Source organism: Podarcis tiliguerta (assembly GCF_965153285.1).
Source record: "Podarcis tiliguerta genome assembly, chromosome: 13".
Classification (NCBI taxonomy): domain Eukaryota; kingdom Metazoa; phylum Chordata; class Lepidosauria; order Squamata; family Lacertidae; genus Podarcis; species Podarcis tiliguerta.
In genome coordinates, this window is record NC_139546.1 from 53,933,453 (window position 1) to 53,954,031 (window position 20,579).

General features: G+C 53.5%; 1 protein-coding gene across 1 annotated transcript; it reads right to left on the reverse strand.

Annotated features, from left to right (window-relative positions):
* Positions 1-1,389: 1,389 nt before the first annotated feature.
* PELP1 (proline, glutamate and leucine rich protein 1) lies at positions 1,390-20,234 on the reverse strand. The gene is given in 19 exon segments (XM_083410190.1): positions 1,390-1,716; positions 3,552-4,259; positions 5,209-6,018; positions 8,342-8,548; positions 9,201-9,256; positions 9,386-9,440; positions 9,442-9,528; positions 10,104-10,254; positions 10,786-10,902; positions 10,994-11,082; positions 14,329-14,416; positions 14,510-14,639; positions 17,306-17,456; positions 17,807-17,866; positions 17,961-18,032; positions 18,819-18,968; positions 19,175-19,280; positions 19,769-19,833; positions 20,099-20,234. Coding segments are annotated over 16 exon segments (3,003 nt in total). The 5' UTR covers positions 18,948-18,968; positions 19,175-19,280; positions 19,769-19,833; positions 20,099-20,234; the 3' UTR covers positions 1,390-1,623.
* Positions 20,235-20,579: the final 345 nt, after the last annotated feature.

The window sequence follows — 20,579 nt, forward strand, 5'->3', positions numbered from 1 at the left end:
CAATCCCCTTTAACCCTTGGCAAGCCAGCGCCCCCTCTCTCCCCCTCCTTCTCCCTCTCCCTCCTGTGCCAGGGAGTTCCACAGGTGAACTCTGCCTTGCGTGTAATTTTATCTGTCCTGAATCTTCCAACATCCCGACTCCTTGGATGTCTTTGAGCTTCACTGTCAGGAGATGCAACTCTCCATCCACTTTCTCTAGTCCAGGCTTGGCTTTTGAAAATTAGGGGGGGGGGGGGGCTCAGTAATTAGCTAATTGGGAAGCACTGCTCTGAAGTCTAAACTAAGAGCCCCAAAGGCTGCAACCTTTCTTCATCGCAAAGTCTGCCTGGATCATTTTGGCAGCCCTTTTCTGACCCTTTTGCAACTCCTCAAACCTCCTTCATGAGGAGAGGCGACTGCACCCCCCCCCCCATGAGGTTGCGCCATAGAGTTGTGACGGGGGGGGGGGGGGCGGCTGCAGGGCTCTGTCCGGGACCTGTTTTGCTCAATCTGTAGATCCTTGATGGAGGAATTGAGGGGATGCTCATCCAATTTGCAGATGACACCAAACTGAGAGGGGCAGCTAATGGCAAAAATTACCATTACAAATTGGAGAACTGGGGGCAAGCTGACAAAATTAATCTCAATAGGTACACTTGTCATTATTTTTTTGGATGGGGGAATGTGTGTAGAATTGCCTAAAGAATGTGTAAGTACAAATAAAAATGATTGCCTAGTATTCAGTTATCTATATTATTAGGTATGACCTATACATATTTTATATAAAATTTTGTATTACAATCACACACACACATTGACAAGCACCTCTGGGCCACTGGAGGCGATTCTACTGCTGTTATGGGTGTGTGTGCCGTGTATTGGGTAGAGGTCAAGCTTGGTGCAAAGCTGATCTGGTTGGTTTGTGCCCTTCACACCAATGAGCGACCCAAATGCAGCATTCAATGGGAGGTTGTCTGGCAGGCGGCTAGAGACGGCTGGCTGCAGAACCTGAAACTGATCCTTCATTCAGCAAGCTCAACTGCGGAGCCTCTTACTCCACAGAGCAACAATATCAAAAAGGCTCTGCCTACTGATCAAGTGTGCAGGTGTTGGATCACACAGGAAAACCGGACTCCCAAAGGTCATCTAGTCCCACCCCCTGCAATGCAGGAATCTCAACGAAAGCATCCATGACAGCTTAAAAACCTCCAGGGAAGGAGAGTCCATCACATTCCAGGGGAGTCTCTTACTGTCAAGAAAGTTCTTCCTGACGTTCAGTCGGAATCTCCTTTCTCCTTTGTTCAGATGCTGCCCTCCGGAGCAGCATAAATCTTCCACCTTGACCCCCCCCCCAGGGGTCCGACTCGCCCTGCTGCCTTTGCCCCGTTGCACCACAAACCAAAGTGAACATGCAGTATAAAGAAATTTTATTGAATGTCTTTTGTATTAAAAAAAACCCCAAACAAACCCAAAACCTTCCTCCCCTCAAAACACAAACAACATAAAAAATAGAATATGGAGAGTCCTAAGTCCAGATGGCAGTGATGCGCTCAGCGGGGAACGTCTGTTTCAGGGATCACAGCGCCCCTCTTCTCAGCCCCCAATTCACCCACCACTGTTGACCACGGCGGTTCCAGCGCCCCCTCAGGAACTGGGTTCGGACGGCACCTTCTCCTCATCTGGGGGACAGTCCACAAAGTCCGCCAACATGGCTTCTGTTTCATCCACCTCTGTGCCCTGCAGGGGAAGAGAATGAGGTGGGGTCACTTCATGGCAGCTGGCATGCCAACTCACCCCGCCACCCACCGGAAGCATCCCCCCAAAAGCGTCAATATATTAGGGCTCTTACCCTCAGGAAAGCCTAAACGCTGAGTATCTCCTTTCTTGGAATTTGAAACCATGGGTTTAGATCCTGCCCTCCAGAGCAGGAGATAACAAGCTTGCTCCTTGCGACAACCCTTCAGATACTGGAAGTCGGCTCTCACCTCTCCTCTTTTCCAGGCTAAACATCTCCATCTCCCCCCAGCTGTTCCTCTTACATAAAGCTTGGTTTACAGACCCTTCAAGATCCTGCTCACCCTCTTCTGCGCACCTTCCATCTTCTCACCAATATCCTTGTGTAACTGGGGCGCCCCAAATTGGACCCAGGTGGGGTCTGACCATTGTTCCCAGCTGCCCCTGCAAGACCCCTCGCTGCTCCCCCCAAAGTTGGAGAGACTGCAGAACACACAACACCCCCCCCCCCGGTACAATAAACCATCCCAGCTCCAGACTTGGGAACCTGCCCTAGACACACCCTCCCTCCAGGCTCTCCGCCACCCCAGAGAGGACTTTTTCTGCCATCCAAAGTGTAGCCAGGATTATTTGGATCATTCTTAATGACAATTTGTGCTCTTAAAAAACAAAACGCGCCAAAATATTCCCCGACACGGCGGCCTGGTTGCATCCTCCTCCTGCCTAAGGCTTCTCTGGTTGGGCTTCCCCAACCAGAAGGGTTTTGGCGGTTGCTGGTAAAGAGTACAGCAAAGGCGCCTGCCTGATCTCAAGAGGCGGGGAGTTCCAAAGGGCAGAGGCTGCCAGAGCTCTTACAAAAGCAGAACGGGTGTCGTGCGGCGCCTGCAGCAGGGCCAGATCCGCTGGCTGAACTGGCCAAGTGGGAGCACGTGGGGCAAAGCGATCTCACAGGTAAACTGCTTTCAGACAACCACCCACATTACGAAGTGCATGCGAGTTCCTGATCTGCTTTCGGGTTTTTGCTGTGTTAACTGTTCGGAAGCCTAAATGTTGTTGCTGTAAACTTTTCTGTTTGACAATTTATCATCATCATCATCATCATCATCCTTTTGCAAACCACTTTGAGGTTTACTTATTTGCTTCATAAAATCTTTATGTGGTTTTCCTGAGAAAACCTTTCCGGCTTCGAGGCTTTTCCCTCTACAATCGATCAGCGAAGAGATTTTGTGAAGCAAAACAAACGAACAAATAGAAAACAGCACTGTGTAGAAGTCAATCAAACAGCTTAATTTGGAAAGAGAAGAGCCAACTCTAAACTGATATAATTTCACTCCCTCTTTTGCCCTTTCTTGGAGGTGGGGAGGGGGGGAGAAGATCAGAACCGGGACAGAGGACAGAACCAGAGAACTGTGAGTATCTGGAAGGGGATCCCAAGGGATCATTGTTCTTATTTTGCATTTATTAGATTGTAATTTTACACCGCAAAAGCCCTGAGATCTATGGGTCTACAAATTTACCAAACAAATCAAAACCCTCCACCTGTAATGCCTTCATACTTGGAATGATCGAGTCATAGAAGTGGGGGGGGGGGAACAAGTCCCACCCCCTGCAGTGCAGGAATCTTTGACGTGGGGCTCAAACCCACGACCCTTCCTGCTCTACCCACTGAGCCGTCCCAGGTTCCTTTCCGCCTGGAACTTCAACGCCACACCCTGAGCTCCACTACCGCCCCAGAGTGGAAGATGCACCGTACAGAGTTCAGATACCGAGGGAATATTCTTCCCCACATGTGCAGGGGGGGAGCAGCCACGCCCCCTCTCCCTGCCCCTCATGCCCACCTCCTCGCCAGGCAGCGGCTCCTGCTTCTCCGCCTCTCCCCGCAGCGCTGCAGCCTCAGGGGCCGCCCCTCCTGGCTCTCTCCGGCCCCCTTCGTGCACCACCACTTCCTCCTCCTCTTCGTCCTCCTGCCCCTGCGGAGTCGCGGTCCGTGGGGCAGCCGCGGGGCCCTCCTGCTCCTCCTGGGGGGGCTGCTTCTCGCCCGGCTCCTCCTCCAGCTTCACGGAGGGCAGGGGGGCCGTGCTGGGGAGGGGGGCCTGCCCTTCGGCCGTCCGCAGAGGAGACGCCTGGCCTTCTGCCTTCCCCAGGTCCTGCTCCGGCCGGCCTCCTTCCTCTTCCTCCTCTGCCATTTCCTCTGGGGGGTGGAAGGCTTCCTCGTCCACCTCCATCAGGAGTCCGGCGGCCGCCTCTTCGTCTTCGTTTTCTTCCTCTTCCCCCTCCTCCAACTTGGGGGGGTCGTCCTTGATGGGCAAGAGCTCCGGCGGCTCCTCGTCACTCCGGTGGGGCGGCAGTGGGGGCGGCAGTGAGGGCAGCACCCTCCGCTCCTCCTCCTCTCCTTCTTCTTCTTCCTCCTCCTCCTCCTCTTCTGTCAGGCCTTCCTCCTCGTCCTCTTCCTCCTCCGTCAGGCCTTCCTCCTCGTCAAACTCCTCGTCCTCTTCCTCCTCCAGATCCTCCCCAAACTCCTCGTCCTCCTCGTCGTACTCTTCCTCCTGGCCAGCAAAAAAAAAAAGGGTGGGTGGGAGAGAATCAGAACCATAGCGTTGGGAGAGGGCCACCCAAAGGCCATCCGGCCTGACCCTGGTGCGCAGGAACCACAGCCTGATAGGCACCCAGCCCCGTCTTCACCTGCCAGGTGTGGGGCTGACACCTGAGGCTTGCGGGTGATGTCAACATTAGAGACCAAAGGTGTCTGTTTTTGAAAGCAATATTTCAATATGAACGCCATTTAACCTCAAGATGAAATCCATCGGGGAATGACGTCTGTGAGGCTCCTGTGTGCCGACATTTTACAACCCTTGTGCTCTCTAGGCCATAAACTAAAATTGCTATCTAACCCCCAAAGTGGCAGAAACAGCCAATGGTGATGTTTTCCTACGTCTGCTTCAAGCTGGCAATCCAGCATCTTCTGGAAGCTTTCCGAGAGCTCCCCAGGGACGAGGGAAGTGAGGGTGGGGCTGGCCAAGGCCTGCCAAGGGCGACAACTGAGACCCAAACGGCCTGAGCACTTGGGGGAAGCAGAGACCGGTATGGAGCCAGGCGTGTTATACATCCCATGACCTGTAACCCTTCTCAATGTACGCAGAAAAATGCCTGATGTTTTATAGCTCTCTGCGTGCGATCTGTTTGCAGCTACTATTTAAGCCATGTTAAGCTGAGCTCTGTCCTACTGCAGGAGCAGATAATAAACCGGGTCCCTAACGGGGCTGCTGGACTTATTTCCTTGGTTCCATGTTTTACGTAAAGGTGTTCCTTTCACCTGGGTAATGTCCTGGTGGTGGTGAAGTTCTTACCCCGGGGGGAAAGCAGGGACGAATTTGACCCATAGGGTCACAGCACCTCCCGCCCCACAAGCCCTGCCTCTTCGCTGCCTGGCAATCACAATAAAAAATAAGAATTAACATGCCGCCCGTCTGACTGGCCCCTGCCTCCCCAGTGCACCTCTTCCTCGTCCTCTTCAAAGTATTCCTCGTCCTCCGGGTAGTCGTCTTCATCATCCTCTTCCTCCTCGCTGCTGTTGATGTTGATGACGGTGGGGTCTTCCTCCACCAAGGCGGGGAACGGGGGGTCCATGGCTGCGGGGGAAGGGGAGGTGGGCAGTGCCAGGACAGCGGTGGGGGCAGGGGGCAGAGGGACACCCAGGGAGAGGGGCGGGGCGGGCGGCTCCGGAGGGGTCTCCTCGGAGGCAGGCGGGGGGGAAGGGGGGGCTGGCGGGGCCGGCGGAGGAGCGGGCGGCGTGGGGACCTGGGCTGCGACGGCCGCCACTACCATGGCGCTCCCGGGGCCCTTGCCCAGCTGCCCCTTGGGCACGATGACCACGGAGTCGTCCGAGTCGCTCTCCAGGGAGATCTCCACGTCCTCCTCCTCCTCCTTGTCGTAGTGGACGAAGACCGAGCGGCGCAGCTTGGCGCCCAGAGCCGCCTCGGCCGCCCCGGGGGAGGTGGGCAGGGAGGGCTCCTCGGGGGCCAGGCGGGGGGGCAGCTGGGCGGGGGAGGCCAGGCCTGGGGGGGGCAGGCCCAGGGGGTTGGCAGCCGAGGAGGCGGGGGGAGGGAGGAGGAGGCGGGGGGCCGAGAAGGGGGCCGGGGGCGCCGGGCGGAAGGGGGAGGCCAGGGCGGGGGAGAGCTCCGAGGGGCCCGGAGGGGGGGCCTGGGGACCCCCCGGGGGGGCGGCCAGAGGGAGCTGCAGGGAGGGCACCCGGGGGTGCAGGAGGGCGTTGCAGACAGCCAGGGCCTCTGTGCAGAAGGAAGAGACCTGCGGAGGGAGGAGGAAAATAAACGCCAAATTGTTTTCATTATTTTCATTTTTGCAGTTTTCTTATTACTATTATAATTTTTAATTTGCAAACCGCCTTCCATCCGTTGATCTCAGGGCAGTCCACAACATAAAAATACAAGACGAAAGCACAAAACACAGATTATGTTATATCCTTATTTATACATGATATAGTTATTTATACCTAACGGGACTCAATTTCATTTAGCAGATAAAAATAAGAGCAGGCTGAAGACTTAAGGGGGTGGGGGAGAAACAACAATTAAAAAATGATTAAACATCCACAGAATTAAAGCTATACACCCACCCATTAAAAATATGCAAATAATTACAGTACGATTAGAGGTGCCATCTCCTTTCTGATGCACAGATCTGGGGAAATGGAGGGAGAGGACAAATGGGAAATCTATCTCCCATCTGCATAAAAGGAAGAGTTTGGGGTTGAGCTTAGATCAGAACCAGGACACATAGAGGAGATTCAGGCCAGAGAACAGCCAGGAAATCCCGGGAGCTGGGGCTAAAGGAGAACTATTTCAAAACTGCCTATGAATGGTATTTTAAACAGCTTATAGACTGAACTCAATATGCCAGTCAAGACCAGACAAATGCTGCAGACCTGGATTAAATAAAGCAGAGGACGCACACGTCTTTCGGATTTGTTCCCAAAGAGAAATATTCCAGAAATCGGTGCAGGCCAATATATCTGACATGCCAGGATATCTTACACCCTCGGGACCTGATGTATTACGGTATTTTAGTATTTTTTTGGAAGTCGCCCAGAGTGGCTGGGGAAGCCCAGCTAGATGGGCGGGGTATAAATTTATTATTATTATTATTATTATTATTATTATTATTATTATTATTATTCCAGAAAATGAACGAGAAATAATGCTCAACCTCATTGCTGCGGCTAACATATAAATGGTTCCGAATGGGAGAAAAGGCCATTTCCTACTCTAGCTGAACGGAGGGAGGAAACTGGGTTTGCGGCAGCTACAACTCACCCAACCTTCTTGCAAAAGAAAACCTGCTAAAGCAGCAGCCCCACAGGCTTATGGGGGGGGGTGGGCCTTTTCTGTGCTGCTCTGGAGCAACAAGCTCAGGGATCGAGCCCAACCTTAAGCTGCTTCCAAACGATTGTAGCAGTTGCTGCCTTACTTTGGTTTACTTTCTAATAATTATATTATTACAGGTGAAACTCAAAAAATTAGAATAAAGTGGAAACTAATATATGAGATTGACTCGTGACATGCAAAGTGAGATATGTCAAGCCTTGATTTGTTATCATTGCGATGATCATGGTGTACAGATGATGAAAACCCCCAATTAACAACCTCAGAAAATTAGAATATTCAAGGAAATCAGCAAAACAAGGATTACAAATCGAGCAAGGTTGGACCTCTGAAAAGTAGAAGCACATCTCGCTTTGCATGTTGTGAGTTGATCTCATATATTAGTTTCACCTTTTAAGTTGAATTACAGTGGTGCCCCGCAAGACGAATGCCTCGCAAGACGGAAAACCCGCTAGACGAAAGGGTTTTCCGTTTTGGAGGTGCTTCGCAAAACGAATTTCCTATGGGCTTGCTTCGCAAGACGAAAATGTCTTGCGAGTTCCTGCGATTTTTTTTCGCAGCCCCACCCCCTTTTTCTAAGGCACTAAACTGCTAATAGCCTTTTAGCAGCTAATCCGCCAATCCCTTAAGCCTTTAATAGCCGCTAATAGCCGCAAAACCGCTAATAGCGCTAATCCGCTAATAGGGTTGCTTCGCAAGATGAAAAAACCGCTAGACGAAGAGACTTGCGGAACGGATTCTTTTCGTCTTGCGAGGCACCACTGTACTGAAATAAAGGAACTTTCCCACGATATTCTAATTTTTCGAGTTTCACCTGTATTACGTATATGTTGTCCATTTGACTGCGTTGTCCCAGCCACACCTGGGCAGCTTTTAACAAAATATTAAAACATTAAAAAGTCAAAACATTAAAAACCACCCCGTATTATTTATGAAAAAAGTAAAGCAATTCTTTTAGGAAACATTTAACAGGGCCCAGCCGGGGGGTTGACTTCCCGCCTCCAGGCCTGGCGAAGGAGGAGGGGAGGATGGACGGATGGGCTGGCGAAGGAGGAACCTCCAGGCTGAGAGGCAGTCTACCTGCTGTGCAGAGCCTAGGCCCTCCAGGGGGTGGGGAGAGATGCCCAATGTGGGGAGGGGGCTCTTCCCTTCCTGCCCTGCTCCCCGGCTTCCCTTTGGGCCAAACCCCAAGTGGGTGTTGGGGGGAAAAGAGAGAGAGAGAGACTCACCTGGAGGTTGGGGTCGGCGCGCCCCTGGCTGAACAAGCGGAGGGCGCAGTGGAAAGGGGGCGGCCAGGAGGGTGGGGGGGCCAGCACCAGCGCCAGCAGGAGGCGGTGCAGCTCCCTGCGGCAGGGGGCGCTGGCGTAGGGGAGCCCCAGGGGGGTCTCGGCCTGACCCAGGCGGATGAGCAGAGGGACCACCAGCTCCTGCAGCCTCTGGGGGGAGGAAGAAGATCAAGAGAAGTTGCTTTGGGGGGGGGGGACATGCAAGACGGTCTGGGGGGTCCTCCTGGCCCTGTGCGGAACGGGGGTTCCCTAGCCCCACCATGAGGGAAAAGAGGCAGACTCCCTGCCCTGCTCTGACTATCATTCTGTTCCTGTATCTTGTGTTTTATGCTGGAAGCTGCCCTCTCGTCTCTCCAACGAAGGGAGGGATATAAATTTAACAATTCAGGTTGTCATGACCAAAAACCCCCCACAACAACAAAGCAGCTGGTCAGCTTACTTATTTCAAGTCAACCTCAAAGCAGCTTCACAAGGAGAATAAATAGCCATTGATTTAAGGAACCATTTACAACATTCAACAGGACTGAAATCAACAAACAGATTCCAACATAGTAATAGTGATCACAGATCTCCTTTGAAGTTCTCCTTCCCCTCGTCTTCCTCAAACTTCTCTGTCTCATTTTCCTGCCCTGAAAGCTCCTTGGGGCAGAGACGGCACCGGCCAACCACCACGGCGCTGCACGGGGAAGGCTCTCTCCGGAAACCAAGAGCCGGGCTCGGCCGCCAGGACTGGCACTCCACCCCACCCCTTGCCTGGCAGCCCAGACCCCCAAGCCCCCAGGGCTGCCCCACAGCCCCTCACCTTGTGGACCTGCTCCTTCATCAGGCTTCCGGTCAGGAGGACGGCACGGCTCAGGCCTGGGGGGGGGGAAGAGAAGAGTTTAGTGTGTGTGTGGGGGGTGAGTTTGGGGTGAGTGGGACTGGAGGAAGCAGAGCCCCAGGCCCGGCCCCCTCTCCACCCGGCTGCTGAGCCCCAGGTTTCCTTACCTCGCAAGGCGGCCAGGCAGGTGCTGCTGTTGGCCTGGGAGTCCTGCTTGGGGTGGCAGGGACCCCAACGTGCCCAGGTCAGACAGCTTGGGCTTCTTGGGGGCGCTGGGCTTCAGGTCCGAGGCCGGCCGGCTGTCCCGCATCTGGACGGGGGCAGAGAGAGAAGGGGAGGGGGAAGTTTGGGATGTTTGATTACACTTTTATAGTTGCTGGAGGCCAGAGAGAGGGGCTGGGGCAGCCCAGTCAGATGGGTGGGGTGGAAATGACAAAATAGTAATTATTGTTGTTGTTATTTTAAAAAGAGGGAGAGAGGCCTTAAACCGGAGGCCAGGAGGGAGGGGGTGGGGGAGAGAATTCATCAGCGCAGCTAAAATACTTCATTCGTATCAACATTTCAATTTGAGATTTTCTCCTAATACAACCAGATTGCAGCTGCCTAAGATGCAAAACAAGGAAAAGAAGCAGAAGAAAATAAGAGATAAAGGGAGAGGGAAAAGAGAGAGAGAAAAGAAAGAAAGAAAGAAGAAACGGGGAAATATTAGCAAAACTTACAAAAGGAGGAATATTTTCCATGCACTAGATGAAAATATAATATTTTAAAACTACCCGTCAAGTCAGTACAACAAACTATCAGCTGCACTCTCTGTTCAACAATATTTCCTGCAGCGTCTCGTGGTCCTTCATTTCCTTTTCCCTTTTCACTGGGGGGGGGGCTCACCTTGAGGGTGTCGGCCGGGGGGCTGATGTCGCTGATCAGGTGACCCAGCAGGGCCTCGCTCTGGGTCCTGGGTCCCTGCAGGATGCCACAGGCCGCCCCAGCCGTCTGGACCCACAGATCCAGGACTTCGTAGAGCCGCGTCCGCACCGCACTGAGGAGGAAGGAAGAGGAGCTGGAGGAGGGGGCAGCCTGGCAGGCCCCACACCCCTCACCCGGGGCTGGCTTCATGGCAATGCAGAACTGGATGGGGGCCCCAAAGGTCATCCAGCCCAACCCCCTGGGGGGCACTTGACCCCTGCTTAAAAACCTCCAAGGAAGGAGGAGAGGCCGAGAGAGAGGAAGGCCTGACCCAGGCAACCCTGCAGGGGCGTCGCTAATGATGGACTAAGCAGGGGAGGCAACAGCTGGTGCTGTTTGGGGGGGGGAGGCAGCTTTCTGGAGAGACAGGGTGGCGTCGCCGTGAGGACTGTCGAGGTCCAGATCCCCCAACTTGGCTGGGATGCGCACTGGGAGCCCTCAAGGGCTGGTAGCTGCTTCTCAGCCGAAACTCCCTCGCAGGGCTGTTGTGGGGAGAACCACGAACACACAGCCTTGCTCCCTCCATCTCTAGGCCCCCCCAGGGGGTGGTGGTACACATTGGCCCAAGCAGCAAGGCCCCCCCCTTCCTCGGCTCCCCACATACCTGTAGGGGCGCTCCTGCCCGGGGGGGAAGAGGTCTCGGCCGCTGCTCCAGGTGGTCAGGACCTGGGGGAAGAGGCGGCCGAGGGTGGCCCCAAAGCGCACCAGGCGGGGGCCGCACCTGCAAAGGGAAAGCGAGAGGAGGGGGGCGTCAGAGAAGGGACAGCCAGGCCTGGGGGTTCCCAACGCCCTCTCCCCTCCCCGGGACTTACGCCAAGATGAGCGCCGCAAGGAGGTCCAGGGCCTCCAGGTGGACGGAGGGCAAGAGGAGCATCCGCAGGGGGCCGTCACCAAACCAGCTCTGGAAGGGAGGGGGGGTCAGGGGCGGAAGGGAGCAGCACCACCCCCACTTCCCACCCCCCCATTATAAAGTGACCAAGGTCACTGGATGAATCTGTCTACTAGGCTGCATTATTTTTTCTAGCATTATTGTATGCAGTAATAATAATAGCAATAGCCATAGGCATAGCAGTAAACAACAATTCTACTAATCTTCATGATCCCTTAAGGCAGTCCTGGCCAAACTTGGCCCTCCAGCTGCTTTTGGTCTACAACTCCCATCATCCCTAGCTAACAGGAACACTGGTCAGGGATGATAGGAATTGTAGTCCCAAAACATCCGGAGGGCCAAGTTTGGCCATCACTCCATCACTGCCTTAAGCGGTAAGTTTTCAAGCGAGATATATATATATATATATATATATGCAGGTTTTGGTGTCCTCGGGTGTCTTCCCGTGTAAAAGTTGGGGTGTCTAGGCGACGTTTCGACGAGGTCTCACTCGTCATCTTCAGGCTGGTGCTTTCGGCTTCTTGTTACTGGAACAGAGCAGGATCTCAGTGTTTGAGTTCCTATAAATACCGTTGAGGAGGTGTGGTGTATAGCCTCCAATGTTCTGGGCAGAGAGGAGGTTCCCAGGTTAGTGTGCCTTTTCTTCTTTTGTTCCTTAATTACTTGAGGGATATCTTGAGTGATTTCTTGAGTGATTTCCTGAATCCCACTTAGGTGGGTCATTAGGTGTGGATTAGTTGCTAAAGCCTTCGTGTCTTGAACTCTTGAACTTTGTGAAGAGTTTTTCTGAGAAGATGGCTGTACTGCACTTGGTTGTGCTCTGGCTTGGCTTCGTGTATAGGGGCGAGCTGTGGTTTTGTGGTCTGTGCCAGCCAGATCTGTGTAGGGATTGCAGGGGGGTGCAGCATCCGGAGGTGCCACCCTGGTTTGGCTACTGGATGGTGTCTGTAATTTATCTGTGGAGAGGGTCTGGGTTTGGGTCTGGTGTGGTTGATTGGTGATGGCGTTCTGTGTGCCTCTGGATCTGGTGTCAGATTTTGTGGGGAGGGCTAATTTCCAGATGTCTGGCAAGCGGGATGTGTCGTCACGCTTGTTCATGTTGTGAGGGTGTTTCTCTATCTCGATGGCTTCCATGATTATTCTCTTGTGGTGATGTTCCATGTTAAAGAGCAATTTGGAATCTGCAAAATTAATTTCGTGTCCTGTTTCTTTCATGTGTTGGAAAAGAGAGGAAGTTTTTTCTTCTTTTTTGACGGCATTCTTGTGTTCTGCGATACGTGCATTTATTCGTCTGTTTGTTTGTCCAATGTACGTGGCTGGGCAGACTTTGCAGGGTATTTCATAGACCCCTTGGTTTTCCAACTGAATTTTATCCTTGGGGTTTCTGAGGATATTGGCTATTTTTTGGTTGGTGCAAAAGGCTGTTTTGATATTGTGTTTATGGAGGATTTTGCTAATTTTATCTGTAGTGCCCTTGATATAAGGAAGGAGGGCTATGCCATTGTTTTCTTCTGTGTCTTGGTTTTTGGGGGGTGTTTCTTTTTGGATTAGCTTCGTAACCCTGTTTTGCTGGTATCCATTGGCAATTAACACATTTGAGAGATTCTGTAACTCAGTTGTCAAGTGGTCTTCGTCAGCCAGGCGTTTGGTTCTGGAGATGAGAACCTCCTCTCTGCCCAGAACATTGGAGGCTATACACCACACCTCCTCAACGGTATTTATAGGAACTCAAACACTGAGATCCTGCTCTGTTCCAGTAACAAGAAGCCGAAAGCACCAGCCTGAAGATGACGAGTGAGACCTCGTCGAAACGTCGCCTAGACACCCCAACTTTTACACGGGAAGACACCCGAGGACACCAAAACCTGCATTCCTGTACCCGTGAAAATCTACGAAAGCATATATATATATATATACACACACACACACACACACACATGTATGTATATGTATATGTGTGTGTGTGCATATATGTATGTGTATATATATATATATATATATACCCATTGCAAAAAATAAACCCGTTACAAAAGAAACAACAATTCTCATAATAATAATTTTGACAATGTAATATGTGGGTTTTACATACACATATGCATATGGCATTAACGTATTACAGCAACATATAATTATAATTCTGCTATACTTTGTTATTCCTTAAACGTAAGCTTGGAAGTCATTTCTATTTCCTCCCCCATAAATAAATAAAGCATGCATCCATGTACAAAACAGCTATCCAAGGAGCACACCTGTTTGCTACTGCACTGGACACGAAAGGTCAAATTAGAGGGAGAAATTAAAACTACATAGGGGGTTCCCCTTGCCCTGGAATTCTACCTTCCAATAACAAACAAGCCCCATTTTTCATTCAGTCTTCACGGTGCCCTCTCCTCCAGCACCTCTTTGGTCCAGGTGAGAAGGAAGGAGGAGGTCCCTACTAAGCACTTCCTGGCGGAAGGAGCTGTTTGAGAGGGGAGGGGGCTCCCTTGGAGGGAGGGGGCTCCCCTTCCTTGGCGGCTTTCCAGAAGAAGCGAAGAAGCCCATCGACTTGGATGCTTTAGCTGAGGTTCCTGCACTGCAGGGGGTTGAGCTAGATGAGCCCTGGGGGGCTCTCCCAGCTCTAAAGCTCTTCCGAGCACAGTTAAAAGTGTTGGTGCTGACCTTGAAAGCCCTAAACGGCCTCAAAGGCCCAGTAGACCTGAAGGAGCGTCTCCACCCCCATCGTTCAGCCCGGACACTGAGGTCCAGCTCTAAGGACCTTCTGGCAGTTCCCTCACTGAGAAAAGCCAAGTTACAGGGAACCAGGCAGAGGGCCTTCTCAGTGGTGGCTCCGGCCCTGTGGAACGCCCTCCCACCAGATGTCAAAGAGAAGAACAACTACCAGACTTTTAGAAGACATCTGAAGGCAGCCCTGTTTAGGGAAGCTTTTAATGTTTAATAGGTTATTGTATTTTAATATTCTGTTGGAGGCCGCCCAGAGTGGCTGGTGAGGCCCAGCCAGATGGGCGGGGTATAATTAATAATTATGGTGATGATGATTCTGGGGCCAAAATAAGCCCAGGAGCAGCCGAGAGGGGCTTTGCTGAGACAGGCACTGCCAGCCTCTGGTCACCTTTGGTCCTACGATGCCCTGAGTGAGGCACTGGGCACCCCCAGAAGAGATCTTCTCCGCAGTGGATCTTCTCACTTGTGTGCCCCCTCGGCTCGGGGACCTGCCCGCCCCACCCTGACCCCAACGCTGCCCCCACGGCTACTCACGATGTTCTTTGTGGAGATGTTGAGGGTGCGGCAAACGAGGTCCAGGATGTCTTGAACTGGGACGGAGACGGGAGCCACAAAGTCGTTACTGGAATGGCAAATGAAGTGCTTGTTTTAGGGGGAGGGGGGGTCTCAAGTACAGCGCAAGGCTGGAAAGGGGGGGGAGAGAGGGGCCCCTGACCTGAGCATCTGGCAGAGGCATTTGGCCAGTCCGGAGAAGCGGTGCTTCAGGTGGAGGATGAAGTTCACCTCTCCATCTTCGGGGGTGGGGAGCAGGGTCTCCACGCCAGGCCCTTCGTAGTGCAGGGGATCTGGAGGAGAAGGAGGAGGAAGGGGGGGGGGGAGAGAGAGAACCCATCAGGTCCGGTTGCATAGGTGGAAGAGGACCCCCAAAGGTCATCTGTCCCACCCTGCAGAACAAAGGACAGCTCTTAAGTGGCCTGCAAGGTGGTCCAGTGTGCAGCACTTGGCAACATTCAAGAAGAAACATCTTAAAGCACTTAAACATTTGTTTTTTGTGCATATTTACTTATTAAATCTGTATTCCGACCTATAGCCAAACACATCTGTGTATTAGTTCAGTTTAAATACGTAAAATCTACGAACTCTATTTAATGATATATATTTAATTAAGTATACGAATCGCATACGTTAACTATATGGCAGGCCTTTCCATTCACAGTACGGAAATTTAATTCAGGATGTGGCTTGTGGGTTCTGCGATCTGAGAGGTCGGACTGCCCTGGTCTAAGATGCTCATTTAAAGTGCCGATAAGGAACAAAAATTAAGAACATGTTGCCCAAAGCATCTTTGATCTCAAGTAAGAGCTTGAGGGATGGGCGGTATCTGGTTTTCAACATCGCGGTACATCCCCAGCTAAACATTGCAATACTGTATACTGATGCATCACGATCTCTGACACTTAGATGGCGCTATGTAGAGGTACCGAGCGGCTTCATGGTTTCTCCTTCGTTGTGATTTTTGCAAAACACACACCAGGACTTGTGATATATTACCAGGTCAAAAGCTGCGAAACCTATATCACGGATATGGGCTTCAAACCAGTTTTGGATGATATATGGATATATTGCTTGGCCCTCTTAGACTGAGGTAAGAGGGTGCTTCTTGCAATTAAAAGATGCCCCCCAGAAAAGATGGGAGGAGAGCCACTGCAAGCTCTTTTAAAATACTGGACCACAAGGACAGTATTTTAATTTTTTAATTTTATTAATACAAGCTCATAGACGATACAGTAAAAGTCATAAGTGCAGCTGATAAAAAAAAGCATATAGAAATAAATTAAATAAAATGGAGACAGAATGGGGAGGAAGACCCAGAAATCAACTGAGAATACAATACTGCACTCAACTATCATAAATGAAAAGAAAAGGAAAAAAGAGAGAGGGGGGAGTCAATTAAGTTCTCAAAAATATCTGTCCACATATTTATCTGTGGAGCAGAGGATTTAGTGCGCTGTTCATGGGAGAACAACTTATACCACGTGAGTGGAAACTTGAGGACTCTTGCTTATATAGAATCATAGAAGGGATGCCAGGGGTCATCTAGTCCAACCCCCGCAATGGAGGAAGGCAGGGCAATGGCCCAGACGTTTGCTCGCTCTTCCTCCAGGGAAGGAGTTCCTTTGGGCTTCCCAGGGGAGGCCACTGCTTCCAGCTGCAGACAGGCGGCCAGGAAAGGGGAACTTGGGGGAGGCAGGCAGAGGGGCTGAAACGCAATGATCACGCAACGGGACGGCGGTCTGGGATTTGGCCCGTCTCCTCCGCTGTCAACATCCATCACTGGTCCTGTTTCCGTCATGTGGGCTCCGCACAACACGTCCAATCGGCTCGTCAACAAAGCACTTATCTTAATTGCTCCCTCAAGGGCAGGAGACGCCCCGGCCTCAAATTAGCTGGCGGGGCGCATGACGTGAGCAGGTCTGCTGGGAATATGGCCGCTGCAAAACAAGAGCCTCCTGGCTGGGGCTGGGGCTGCGCCCTCCCCCCATGTGGGGCTTCCCTCACGCTTGATCCGGAAGCTGCCCTCGGTGCAGGATGCTGCAGCACAATTGCTGACGGGAGGGAGGTCTTATCGATAGAGAACATCTGCACTGCCTGCAAATTTGCAGCTGAACCGAGTTCAAGGTGTTGCTATTGGCACAAGAAAGCCTTAGAAATCTGGGACCAGTTTACCTGCAATTTTTTATGTTTTATTAATAACTAAATAAATTCAGCAAAGTTTTTAATGCGTGACTTTTTAATGTATTTTTAATCTTTGTTGGAAGCAGCCCAGAGTGGCTGGGGAAGCCCAGCCAGATGGGCAGGGTACTACTACTACTACTACTACTAATAATAATAATAATAATAAAATTTTATGTGCCAGGCGAAAACGTTCCTCTTAAGCCTGGCCTTTGGCAGATTAATATTCTGCAGCTATTTAAATGAGTCTGTGGAAAAGGGGAGGTTACTGTTTTGCTGTTTTGTTTGACTTATTGACTTGTTTTTATCCTGCATTTTATTCTATGAACTGCCCTGAGATCTTACGATGAAGTGTGGTACATAAACGTAATAAAATAATAATACTATTTATATCCCACCTTCCTCCCTTATTTTACAGATAAAAATAAGAACCGCTAAAAACTAGCGACAACAATTAACTATGACAACTATGACAACAATTAACCATTAACTAGTTGTTTGCGGCTCCTGCTCAGGCTGCACAGAAAAAGCACTTTGGTTCTTGAAATTCGTTCCGATTGTGCAGATGAAATAGAACTGAGTGAATTCTACAGGTTCTCTGTGTGTGTGTGTGGTAGTGTGTGAAAACAGTCCGGCTCCAAGGACCCCCCAAGGGTGGAGGTGTCCTCGCAAGTAGCCGACAGCCAGGTGCAAAATGCGCCTGGCGAATTCCGAGCCCTGCTAACCCCACCCCCCAAAGTAAGAGCAATATCAACGTTCAAAGTCTGGCCAGACGCACCTGTCTCTGCTCCCTCGTAGAGCGTCCCCAGCAGGCTGTGGAGCGTGGCCAGGAGGCAGTGGGCCTGCTGCCCCCAGCACTCGGTGTACTTCAGCCCCTGCGTGAAGCCGGCGCCCAGGGAGGGCAGGAGGGCGTAGCAGTCGCAGGCCAGCTGGGGGGAGGAGGAGGAGGAGGCAGAGCATCAGTGGGGCAGACCACAAGGGGAAAGGGGGGCGGGATCCCAAGGAGTCCTGGGTTCAAATCCCCACCTCACAGAGTTCTTGTGGGGATTCAATGAGGTCTAGGGCCTGGGAGACCTGGGTTCAAGCCCCCCCCCACACACCTGGTTGGCCAGGTGTGGGGAGGACAGGATGCTGGGCCCCTCTGGCCTGATCCAACTGCTCTGGGGCTCTTCCCAGGTCCCACAACCACCCCCCTGCCCCCAGGGGACTTTCCCAGTTTAAAACACAAGGCAGAGGTCCCTGTACAGCGGAAGGGAAGGCAAGAGAGGTTGGTTTTTACCTGTTGCAGGTGGGGCGTCTCTGCATCCACACGGGCCAGGAAATAGGCCGCCAGTTTGCCCTGGGGGGGCAGAAAGTAAAGGGGGGGGAGAGGGGTCAGTGGGGATTCTGCAACCCAGTGCTGCTCCTCTGCCCCCCAAAAACAGAAGACTTACCCGCAAAGAGCCACATGCCCTGGGGTAAAACATCATGCAGGCCTTGCTTCCTTCCAGGGTGGAAATCTGGCACTAGGAAGAGTCCCGGGGGGAGGCAAGGGGGGGGGTCAGAAAAGAGAAAAGGGTCAGATAAAAGTTTCCTCTCTTGTAACACCAGAGCCGGTGGGAGACAGCCAGAGAAGCCAGATGCGGGGAGATCCAGGAGGGATGAAGGCCTTCTTCGTTGAACTGCGGAACTCCCTGCCACAAGAGGCAGAGATGGCCCCCCCAATAGAAGAGAACTGGTCAAATTTATGGAGGAGAAGAGGGCTGCTGGTGGCTGTGCTCTGCCTCCACGGCCAATAAATGCTTCTAAACACCAGATACTGGAACACACAGGAGGGGGAGCTGCTCTGGCACTCGAATCCTGAGTCCGGGTTTCCCATAATGGGCACTTGGTTGGGCGCTGTGGCCTCTGCCTGACCCAGCAGTTGGCCTCTTCTGTCCTTATGGAGCCTCCAGCTGCAGAGGCAGTCTACTTCAACCGCTTGGTGCGAAGAGGTCTCTGGCCACTGGACCCTCACCCAGCCAGGCTCTGACGTTCTTACGTGGGGGGGGGGGAGTCACATTATGAGGGGGGTTGCATCTATTTAATTAGCTCATTGATTGTTACATTCCATTTGGACTGTTTTAATATTTATGTAAAAATTATGTTGAATTTCTGGTTTTACCAAGCTGGCTGTTTTGCCATACTGAACAATATTCACTCATTCAAGTTGTGGGTTTTGTTTCATGCCTTCAAACATGTTTCGTTCCACATGGGGGGGGGGGGTGCAGGCCACCCCCAGTTCCCCAACCAGGGGGGGTTGGGGGCCTCACCTCGGGTTTGAGGGCCAGCAAGGAGGTGAGCAGCCCCGGAATGTGGTTGGTGCCGATGTCTCTTGCCAGCTCAGGGATCTGGCAGGAATACTCCAGCAGGTCCCGGAGGATGAGGACGGCCAGCTCCATCGTGGGGGGCGGATCCTGAGACTTGAGGGGGGGGGGGAAGAAGAAATGAGGTTAGTGGGGGGGGGCAGCCTTCCTCAGCCAGCACCTCCCACCCAAAAGGAGCATTAAGGCACCCAAAACATCCGACCCACCCAGCCTTCCTGGGCCCAGAAAGGTGGGTGCAGCTGCGGAGCTCTTGGGCCTGGGGGGAGGCAAAGAGGGTGGGGGGCACTGGCGCCCCCCCTCACCTGAATGAGGTGCTGCAGGCTGCGCAGCCATCCCAGGCAGTTCTGGCTGAAGGCTTCGGTGGAGCTTTCTGTCACCAGCAGGGAGAGGAGGCAGAGGCCCTCAAACCTTTGCAGGGGGAAGAAAAAGCGGGGCAGAATCAGAGCACTGGAGGGCTGGGAGGGGCCCCCAAGGGTCATCCAAACCAACCCCCGGCCAGACGATGATGTGTCAAGAGAAAAAGTCCCGGTAGCCTGCGGGTGGTGGGGTTGGACTAGATGCCCCCTTGGGTCCCCACCCTGAGACCCCTGTGGGTCCCCCCGAGGGTGTTGGCCTCCAAGCCCCCCACCCACAGGCAGTGCGGCCCATGGGCGACAGTGATGCGCCGGTTTTGGAGTGGTGCCGCAAGACCCCTGCCGCCCCGTTTCCCATTAATTGTGGGTGCCGGTAAATTGGTATAGTGAGAAGAGACCCCCAGGGTCATCTATCTCAACCCCTTGCCAGGCAGGAATGGCAGCTCCAGAATCCAGGACCAAGGACTGCCCAAAAATTCTGCAAGGGATGCTGGGAGTTGTAGTCCACAGCGCCTGGGGGGCAGGAGAGAGGCAGCTACTCACCGGGTTTTGATGGAGCCCAGGCGGGTGTTGCTGAGGCTCACCAGCCCCCCCAGGGTGGGCGACGCCTGGAGGGAGACAAAGGGACCCGGTCAGAGAGCAGCGCTGGGCAGGGGAGGCACTCTGCTTATGCTCAGGAGAACGAGGGGCGCCCTGGGGACCCCCCACCCTGAGAGGGAGGCGCGAAGGGGATGCTCCCCCCCCCACCACGCAGAGGGAGAAGAGCCTCCCTCTGGGTCACCGGGAACCAAGTAGGGGAAGAGGCCGTTCTGGGGCCGGTCTTGGGGGGGGGCAGGGGGGGGAGTGGCCCCCCCAGAGTGTTCTCTCTCTCACCTGGGCGCCCCCTCCCCCGCCGGCCTCCCTGGCGCAGCGCAGCAGCCCGGCCAGGCCTCGCGGCGTCTCCGGGGCCCCCCCCGCCTGCGCGCCCCCCCGCAGCAGCCCGGCCAGCGTCTCCAGCACCAGCCGCCCCGACGGCGCCGCCCCCCCGGGACCCCCCGACGAGGAGCAGGAGGAGGACCCCGCCGAGAAGCCCAACGCCGCCGCCGCCGCCGCCATCGCGCCCTCCCCCGCCAAGGCGCATGCGCGGGCACGGAGCGCGGGGCATGCCGGGAGGCGCCCGGGGGGGGGGCCTGGAAACGCCCGCCGCCAAGCCGCGCCCCGGGGAGGGGCTCCGCGAAACCGCCGCCGGAGTCTCGGGGCGCGTGCAGAGGGCGGGGGGGGGGCGGGGGGCGCTCTGCACATGCTCGGGGGCGCGCTCCCGCCCCGCCTCCCCCTCCCGCGGCGCCGCCGCTGACGTCGCCCCCTCCCACCCCGC